The sequence below is a fragment of the Embiotoca jacksoni genome, unplaced genomic scaffold (assembly GCF_022577435.1).
Source record: "Embiotoca jacksoni isolate LCO1_2020_lvr unplaced genomic scaffold, fEmbJac1.0.p SCAF_15, whole genome shotgun sequence".
NCBI lineage: Eukaryota > Metazoa > Chordata > Actinopteri > Embiotocidae > Embiotoca > Embiotoca jacksoni.
The window spans coordinates 3298909-3308719 of NW_027185285.1; the positions used below are offsets into that span (position 1 = coordinate 3298909).

At 39.9% G+C, this 9811-nt stretch overlaps 2 protein-coding genes across 2 annotated transcripts; both read left to right on the top strand.

Annotated features, from left to right (window-relative positions):
• Positions 1 to 1312: 1312 nt before the first annotated feature.
• On the top strand, positions 1313 to 3738 carry soul5 (heme-binding protein soul5). Its single transcript, XM_069148871.1, has 7 exons — positions 1313 to 1374; positions 1527 to 1586; positions 1956 to 2037; positions 2124 to 2247; positions 2838 to 2980; positions 3145 to 3308; positions 3408 to 3738. Coding segments are annotated over exons 1-7 (663 nt in total). The 5' UTR covers positions 1313 to 1372; the 3' UTR covers positions 3496 to 3738.
• Positions 3739 to 5310: 1572 nt separating this feature from the next.
• nr5a5 (nuclear receptor subfamily 5, group A, member 5) lies at positions 5311 to 9697 on the top strand. The gene is made up of 7 exons (XM_069148870.1): positions 5311 to 5527; positions 6259 to 6374; positions 6589 to 6730; positions 7028 to 7770; positions 7951 to 8070; positions 8197 to 8344; positions 9172 to 9697. The coding sequence occupies exons 1-7, from the start codon at positions 5428 to 5430 to the stop codon at positions 9417 to 9419; spliced, it is 1617 nt and encodes a 538-aa protein (XP_069004971.1). The 5' UTR covers positions 5311 to 5427; the 3' UTR covers positions 9420 to 9697.
• The last annotated feature ends 114 nt before the right edge of the window (positions 9698 to 9811 follow it).

Here is a 9811-nt window from a genome sequence, read left to right on the forward strand (position 1 = left end):
ATTTTTAAGCCACAAGAGTACAGTCCTCATGTTTCCTGCTCTGTCATGCTTTAAGCAAACCAAACTTTGTTTAAAATAGGAATCAAAGCAATTTATTTTGAAAGGATGCTGACATCGATCTGCTTTATACTAGGTGGACACAAAGTCTGCACATCTTACAATGTCAAGTATTACACCTTAAAGTATGATTCACATTAATACATTTTTTACACAGGAAGTTCATCTCAACACCACCTCAAACAATCTCGTCGGGCACAAAAGCTATTGTCCATTGTAAATATAGATGTGATTGGACCTTTTGTCTCTTTTGTTTTTTTTTGTTTCTTGAAAAGGGAACAAACTGGGAGGATCTGCTGCTCTAAGGGTATCGTGTGTTCTGTGCCAACAAAAGTTACAAAGTAAGTAATTCTCTTGAGACGTGATGGATAACATACTTATTTTGTTCTAACGTGTATACCGGGGCCAAAGCAGTCATTCAGGACCTTTTCTTTACAATGCAGTGGTAAATAATATTGTATGGGAACAATGTATTCTGTGATGTTTCGTCACAGTTTGTACCAACCGATGTGTTTTTGTACTCAAAAACTCCTGCCATGTATATCGATCTTCAAAAAGTAACACAAAAAAAATGTAATAACAAAAACTAAACTGGTGTATTTGTATGACAGGGGCATATATGACAAACAATAACAATGAGCAATAGCTAATATAAAAAGGTAAACCAATGATTCAAAAAAACTATCAAATTGGAATTGTATTTTAAGGTTTATTTTATTAAAACTACACCGTTTTGGTTTTTTTTGAAGGAAGGTTTTTTTCTTTCCTAGGTCCCAGTATTCAGGAATGTACAATAAAGACAGTGGACATTTGTCAATAAAAACAAAATTTGTTGTTATATATTTTCTGCAGTGGCTCTACACATTGACACTTTTTTACATACTGCAACGTCCATATGACCCGATGACTCAACCACCCACATGAACACAACTTATGACACAAAATAGCACAACTGACCCCTTGTTTGATGTGCTTTAGTCCGTCAGTAGATGGCACCTCTCTGACTGTCTTTAACTGTGTTGAATTCTGCATTATGTTGACCCCCTGATACAGAATAGTCCAAAAAAAATTATGGACATTAGAGCAATGTTATTGGTTCAAGAGGTTACAAAACATGAAGATGACACATAATTCCTTCCAGTTTTTCTTGTTTCCGCTTTGAGTTTCTATTGGTTTAGACCCTCCATTGTCTGGTTCAAGTTATGGCTTCAGGGAGTGGCCCAGTTGTGTTTTATAACCAGAGCAGGAATAAATAGTTGTTTTGGACCAAACTGCAGGCATTCCATTTTTGACTTCTGAGACCTTGACTGCCACGATGTAAGTACAGTTTTACTTTCCAGATGGTCTTAGTAGACAATAATTTGATTGAAATTTCTTGGTGCAAAAGGCTTTTTCATCAGATAAACATGAATAACTTATTAAACTCTCAGTTTGCTGCTGAATGAAAACACTCTCCATGTATGTGTCAGGATTTATCTTCCAGGACTTGTTGGCTTTCTGCTGGTTCTGACAGCTGAGGCTAAAGTTGGGTAAGAAACCTGTGAATTTAACCCTTTCACGTATAGAGGTCACCAGAGTGGACAGCTATTCAAATGTTGTTTTCTTGTATATGCATGGGTTTTGATGGCATAGTTGCACATCAGCCTCGTATGGGATGATGCAATAGCGTTCACTGTAGTGGCTGATGTGCAACTATGCCATCAAAACCCATGCATATACAAGAAAACAACATTTGAATAGCTGTCCACTATAGTGACCTCTATACATGAGAACATTAATGACATTTTCATTCAGTGCCTGGCACAAGTAGTTACCCTCCTATTGTCTGCATTAGTGCCCTTTAAAAATAATAATAATAATAATAATAATAATAATAATAATTCTCCCTAATCTTCCAGAGACTCATCTCAGGTTGAGTTCTGCTCTGAGACAGAGGAGTGCCTGCTGTTTGATTTGATTTGTGAGACCGAAACATATGAGGTGAGTAGTCTTTGGGCAAAAAAGGAAAAACTTTCGCACAAAACCTTTCAAATGCCCACTCCAGTATGTTTGTTCGTGTGTGTCAGGTGCGTCACTATGACTCTGTGAAATGGGTTTCAACTGAGGAAACGTACTACTACATGATGGAATTTGCATCCTATAAAGCATTCAGACGACTGTTTGATTACATCACCGGTGGAAACGAGAATGGTGCGTATTTGTGCATGCATCCACCTATTTGTTTTTTCCTATCTAACCCTTTATTTACATAGGTTTTATTTAAAAAATAAAAAAAAATAATAAAAAAAATGTTTTTAAAGAAAGACAAAAATAATGTAATTGTGAAAATGCACAATATTAACATGAAAAAAGACAGAAATTCCCAACAACATACAATTTGCCTACAGTGGCTCCAAATTATTCTAAACAATTGCAAATGCCATCAAATATTCTTGACCATGATATTTTGAAATAAAATAAAAGATTTTAATGGCAAAACCTGTTGTGATTCTTTCCATCTTTCAAGTTCAGTTTTTAAAGCCAGTTCTCCAATCTCTGTTTGAACATGTGGTACAGCTAAAACTAAAATGTCCTTTTGACCCAGCAGTATAATTACTGTATTTAGTTGTGATCAGAGAGCACAGACAGTTCAGCGGTTTTATTGGATATTTTAGTCAGAACAATTGCATGTGTTTGCTCATGTTTTCTTCTGCTTTTTATGCAAAAAGGATGTTTGTTTGTATTTCCTATTTGTGACATTTCTCAAATGCCTTTGCACTAAAATAATGGGTTTTTTTCAGGACAGAAAATCAACATGACGGCTCCTGTTGTTATGAAAATGCACGAAAAGAAAGGGGGATTTTTTGCGACGAACCGTTTCACAATGAGCTTCCTGCTGCCGTCTGATTGTCAGAAGAATCCCCCCAAACCTACAGATGAGAAAGTAAGCTTTTCTATCCCCCTAAAATAGCAGAACATTTATTTTTTCTAAAAACACATTAACTTCCATTAAGTCATAAATTCCATTATTGTGTTTGAATTCACACTTTGTATATATATATATATATATATTGCTCTGGCAGATAATCAAATCTGACTGACTTGCAGGTGTACATCCATGACACTCCGGATATGAACGTGTATGTACGGAGCTACGGAGGATGGATGACAACCTTTTCTGATAGAAAGCATGCTGACAGTCTGTCGTCTGACCTTGACTTAGTTAATGCAAATTACGAACAAGGATTCCACTTGGCTGTTGGATATAACAGGTAAGCTAATCATCATGATTTCATGAAAAACACACAAGACAGCTAAAACAAAAACCCTCAATATTTGTATTCTAATGTAAATGTATGGTTTTTTTGCAGTCCAATGACAATGTTCAACCGGCACAATGAGGTGTGGTTTCTTGCTGAGGATGACCCGGTGTGTCCCAGCAGTGAGGAAATGGATTAATCTGCTTTCTCTTGAATATCATGAGCCCTGTGTTATGACAGCTTATGCTGCCGACATGGAGATGATGGAGAGGTGTTGTAGCTGATCATTGCTTCAAACCATGCAACGTAGTAAATAACCTGCTAGTGAGAGCTCCGATTTTAAATGTAATGAATTGAACACACCATAATCTTCTTGTGATGATGGTTTTAAATTAGTTTAATGGCTTTCTTTTATATTCAATAAAGTTACATTTTGCAGTGATTCTTTTGGTTGTTTTTGTCTTTTTGAAGCTATCCTAAATCATCTGGTTTAACAATAGAAAAAAAACGCACAAAAGACAATTACATCTCATTCCAGTTTAGTACAGTTTTATTCTATGCCACCAGATGACACTACTAAGTTCAACTGGACCATTGTTTCCAAGATTCATACTGTCCAGCACTTCAAACTTTTCAGTTCATAAATACTTTGCATTTCATGAAGATTTAACGTGTAAAAAAGAGGAAAACTGTCAAGTGTCTGAAGCCACAAATGCTATTTAAAATGAGCAAAAAGACTTTTTTTATTTATAATGCCCAGGTGTCATAACATCCAACCTTGAACAGCTCCATGTTGACGTCACAGTAAGCTTCACTAAAAGCTCATTAGGGCTGTTCATTGATAATGGACTTCATTCATAAACTCAGAGGTGGAACATGAGTACACAACTTTACTTAAGTACTTCAATTAAGTTCAGTTTTGAGATATCTGCACTACATTTATAGTGTAAATAATGTACTCTGTATTCCGCTATGTTTAAATTTAAAACTATAATTACTTGCAACCTTTTACATAAAAAAACTATAATCAGTTAATTTGATATATTACTAGAGATTAAACTCTTACCAACCTTGACCCTCACTAAACAGAAGTGTCTCGTTGACGCACTTCGTCTCATGTTTCTATCATCGATCAACTTTTAGCTGTTACACAAAAGACTGATTAAACGGACATCTCAAATAGTTTCAGGTAAATTCAAAAACTATTAAAGGTGTATTAAAGTAAAATTATCTGATATTTATTGAAGAACAAAAATGACGCAACATTTATGGATATTTAAAAAAAATGTATTTCCATTTATTATTTGATGATCCTTAGATGTATTTTGCTACTCTTTGCAGATGGTTGGCCATTAGGTTTGGGACCAATGGACTAAATTATCAGTAGTTGGAATTAGCTCCGGCTCAAGCAGCAACAACAATAAAATTCACGTTCCACATTAGTATGAGCTATCCGTAAATGTCATACATCATTCCTAGAGGCCGAGTTTTTGCTTTGCACTGAGTACTTGTAAGTCCTTCAGAGTACTGCGTTTGAAATAATTTGCTGACGATACTTATTTTAATGGCATTTTAAATGAAAGAAAATATTTTTTTCTTGTCATGGAGTATCTTAACTCTGCTCTTCTGGTTGCTTCATTCACTTAAGTAAAGGATGTGTGCACTTCTCCCAAAGCTGCATGAACAACAGGGCTTCATTACACAAGAATAATGCAGCAATTAGATTTCCAAACTTTCCTGTCTGTAGTTCTGACAGTGATTATGTGCACTCTTTGGTGCACTCTTATCTTATCAGCTGGGTTTCAGGATAGCTCTTTGATACAGAAGTGTTTTCACTGCAGGCTGATTCCAGCAGGTGGCTATCTGGCTCTGTCCCATGGAAGGGCTGGTTGGCTGGCCTGCTTACTGACATACAGGCTGGGTAGGAGTGCCAGTTAGGAGAGGTTTTATGACACTCACTACAGATCGAAGTCCACCTGTGGGCCTCAAACAACCATCAGTCCACCAGAGCTGTTGGGACTGCCCGCCGGCCTTTCTCTGACTCTGCTGCAGTGTCTGTCTGCTCTGCTGATCTCTGCGACAATGAAGATCAGGCTGGACTGACTGTGGAGTCCACATCCCACCGGCCAAAATGGACCCACCTGGTTATTACCAACAGCAGCCCCAGCCTCTTGTCCACAACTCCTGTCACTATCCAGAGGATCTGGTAACTTTGGAGGGATCATCAACATGTGAGTACTAGATGGAAGTGGACAGTGATCTTTTTAGGTGTGTGGCAGAAGATAATATTTGTAATTGTACAGTGTAGTAAATATGTCTGTTTTAATGGTCATATTTTAGAGTTTTCTATAATGTATAATGTAGTAGTGCATGAAATACAGTAATTGCTTCCATTTAAAAATCAATTTTTACAGTGAAAAAAGTTTTTAAAAAAAGCGGTTTCCTGTTACGCTACAGTTTTTCATTTGGGAGATTGTTTCTGGGAATTATGCAAGGGTCATATCTGTGATCGTAGTCAAGCAAATCAAAGCTGAGTGATAAGGTTCTGTCTGCAACAGAGGGATGGTCCTGTTCTCTCAACAGCTGAGCAATAAACCTCATGAGATGACATATTTTCATGACGGAAGCATAGCACTTCAGTCTCTTCAACTAATGGGGCTTTTACTGGATTTGAACTCCAATCTGATTATCATTATTCTTTGTGGCTGACTTGAAATATTACTTACTGATGCAAGCCCGAAGTATGGTGTGAATGAATGTTCGTTTCCATTTTTGTCAAACACACTTTCCAACATTAGAAATACATTCAGTTTTAGACGTAGCTTGGCATATCATAACAACAATCTCCATTTAATGACCAGCACTTGTAAAGTCAACATGCCCCACATTGATGTCACCCTTCAGTAGCTGAAGTTTGTGTCATATTGTATATTTGATATTTAATATCGGTGCCGTTCTCCAGCCCAGGAGCTGAAGACAGAGGCGGACAGCAGACCAGAGTCAGCGGAGAGCTGTCCCATCTGTGGAGACAAAGTGTCAGGATACCACTATGGACTGCTCACCTGTGAGAGTTGCAAGGTAAGCAGTGAGGTCTGGATAATTAATTCAAAAGATCTGCGCTCTAATGGAACCATTTTGCAGTACACACCAATTAGCCGTAGTCTGGCACTGACCAAGATATATGTCTTTCTGTAACTTCATTGAAACACATGTTGTATCGTCACTTGGGATTGTCTTGTGGCTTGCAGAGAACGAAGCAGCAGGCTCACCGTCTCTCCGTCTCTCTCTGCAGGGCTTCTTTAAGCGCTCAGTGCAAAATAACAAGCATTACACCTGTGCAGAACAACAACGCTGCCCCTTGAACCTCTCCCAAAGGAAACGTTGCCCTTCCTGCCGCTTCCAGAAGTGTTTGGCAGTAGGCATGAAGAGAGAAGGTACAATAAACTGGCACCACGTCCTCCTCAGAAACATACTGTACACACGTGCTTTCCTGCTCCATTGCGACATGGTTAGCGTTTCACTGACATGCGTGTTCTTGTCTCCATCACGACTTATCTGGGAAACCATAAACCAGCGCTGTCATGACCCAGATGGCAAATTATGACTTTGTGTTGTGGAGATAATCAAAATTGGGCACGTTATCAGTTTTATGAAATAAATTATCTCTGGCAATGTTTGAAATCTTGTTGTAAAACCCTGATAATTTGTTTTATTTTACGTTCTGTCATCAGCTGTGAGAGCAGATCGTATGAGAGGTGGCAGGAATAAATTTGGTCCTCTGTACCGGCGGGACAGACAGATGAAGCAGCAAAAAGTGTGTCACCAAGGAAACACTGCTCCCTACAGGATTAAGACGGAAACTACACAAACACACTGCCCCCAAGCTCCAAATGACCTTCACCTTATAAGCAGTCATACCAGTGGTCCATCATCTTCTGATGCTCTTCATCAGTCCCACATGTTTCCCCCTGGCATCAGGCAGTCAGGTGAACCCAAGCCTCTGGGCTGCACCATGAACACAGACAGAGCTGTCACTCCTCCATCCTTGCCTTACCCTGGACTGTACCACTGCACCTTTCCTGGATACCCTCATGCGGAGAGAGGAGAAACGTCTTTTGGTTACAGCCAAGCTCATGCAAACTACCCAGTGCATTCAACACCAAATACTTCTTTAACACCGGTATCATCCCCTTGCTCCACACAAAGTTCAGCCACCCCACTCTCCCAGGCTCCCACCCAAATCCCGACCTCATCTGTCTCTCATACACCAGACTTCCTAAGCCAACTTCTGGAGGGAGAGCAGGATGAAAGCCAGCTGCGTGCCAAAGTCCTGGCCAGTCTGCAGAGAGAACAGGCCAATCGAGGCAAACATGACCGGCTAAACACATTCAGCATCATGTGCAAAATGACTGACCAGACTCTGTTTGGGCTCGTGGAGTGGGCCAGGAACAGTGCACTCTTTAAGGAGCTCAAGGTGATGAAGACATGGTACACAGAGTCGTATAAACATTTTCACTGTACTAGAAACTGCTTTCGTGTCAATGGACCGCGAGAGACTGTATGACATTTACTTTTTGTGTTTGGTGTGTTGTAACTGGAGGTCAGCGGTCGTAGCCTTTAATTTGCAACTACATCGGGTTTACGCTTCCGACAGGTGGAGGACCAGATGGTGCTGCTGCAGAGCTGCTGGAGTGAGCTGCTGGTCCTGGATCACCTCTGTAGACAAGTGACCTACGGCAAAGAGGGCTGCATTTATCTGGTCACAGGACAACAGGTAAAGTGTCCCACCGTCCGGCTGCACAAAATAAAAAATGTCGTTGGCTTGCCGTCATGTGTTTGACTGGGTTGCACACACGCGACGTTGATAATGATAACCCCACTCGTCTCGTTCTGATTGCAGATCGAGGTGTTGACCATCCTTTCCCAGGCCGGAGTGACACTCTGCAGCCTGGTATCAAGGACCCAGGAACTTGTGTCCAAACTTAAGGCACTCCACTTTGACAGACAAGAGTTTGTTTGTCTCAAATACCTGGTGCTCTTCAACCCGGGTGAGCGTTTCATTTTGAAAATCATAGTGATTAAGCCATTTATAGAAGATACAAATCAGATGTATCTTTTTGATCAACTTTATAACCATTTAGTTCTGTGTTTTTATGCTTCTGTGCCGATGACAATCACGGCTGGAGGCTTTATGTTGTAGTTTGTGAAAACTCTTGGGAATGGTTCAAGGATAAACTTATTAAATATAAGGTCAAAGTCTCTGTGACATCACATCATTCCCATGAATGTGATGTTTCAGGAAGACAGTCTCTGGACTTTCTTTAAATTTGGCACAAATGTTCACTTGGACTCAAGGATGAACTCTAGATTTGAGTGGCCAAAGGTCAAAGGTTAATGTGACCGCATAAAACGCATTTGTGGCCATAACTTAGGACTTTGTGCGCAAATTACGACAACATTTCACACAAATGTCAAACAGGATAACATGGTGAAGGGATGTTTTAAAGCTGAAAGGTCAAAGGTCAACTTCAGTGTGACATCAAAAACGGTCCGCAAATACACTTTTCTGCCCACAACAGGTGAGACCGCGACCATATTTCACATTTGGACAAATACCGAATTAGTGACACCATTCTGGAATGTCCACCTTGAACTTGTGATTGTAGAGCTTTTCCATGCTGTCGGGTTGACAATGCGTGTTCAGCAGCCATGTTTTAGAATTGGTAGCTTCTTTACAGCGACATCTATATTTGAAGCATTGTCTATGGTCAGCTTTATTGGCCAAAACATGCAAACACGTATAAAAGATCCCTTCAAAGTTTTCACGATATGACTCTTGGACTTCTGTGTTGTTGTTTTTTTTCCCCCGCTCTAGATGTGAAGTCAGTGCACAGCCGCAGGCAGGTGGAGCATATTCAAGAGAGGGTCAACAGGGCCCTGATGGAGCACACCCAACGAACTCATCCGGGACACTCAGACAAGTTTGGCCAGCTGCTTCTGCGGCTGCCGGAAGTACGCAGCATTAGCTTGCAGGTTGAGGACTATTTGTACCAGCGCCATCTTCTTGGAGATTTGCCCTGCAACTCCCTTCTTACGGAGATGCTGCACACCAAACACAACTGAGGAAGATGCTGTCGTGTCCTCGGTGACACCAGTAGCAAGATTTTGCCGTGATTCATTGTTTCAAGAAATCACAGAAGTGAGGAGAAAGATAGTTAATCCAGGATCAACATCGAAGGGGAATGTTTACTCAACCCGAGCTGTGCTTTTTCCAAGTTTCTATTTTCAGCAGTATTACCAGAGCCAAAACAACCAGTATATTTTGTCAGTATTGTTGTGAAATCTAAGAACCAAGCTTCCCTGTTCAAAGACGAATGAAAATACATCACGGAACAAAGGAATTTGTTTTTGCATGTCTCTGTGTACCCAAAACCGATGAATGAATTTCACTTCAGTGTCTAAGAAAATGAATGAACATCAGTGTCACTTCCTCATAATAACACAAAAGTTCTTTA

Bases quoted from the DNA above. Each gene is read 5' to 3' on its own strand.
- soul5 (XM_069148871.1), top strand. The intron at 2,038-2,123 runs GTGAGTAGTCTT...CGTGTGTGTCAG, and splicing joins GTGAGACCGAAACATATGAG to GTGCGTCACTATGACTCTGT. The intron at 2,981-3,144 runs GTAAGCTTTTCT...ACTGACTTGCAG, and splicing joins CCAAACCTACAGATGAGAAA to GTGTACATCCATGACACTCC.
- nr5a5 (XM_069148870.1), top strand. From the start codon at position 5,428: ATGGACCCACCTGGTTATTACCAACAGCAGCCCCAGCCTCTTGTCCAC. The intron at 6,731-7,027 runs GTACAATAAACT...TTCTGTCATCAG, and splicing joins AGTAGGCATGAAGAGAGAAG to CTGTGAGAGCAGATCGTATG. The intron at 7,771-7,950 runs GTGATGAAGACA...CGCTTCCGACAG, and splicing joins CACTCTTTAAGGAGCTCAAG to GTGGAGGACCAGATGGTGCT.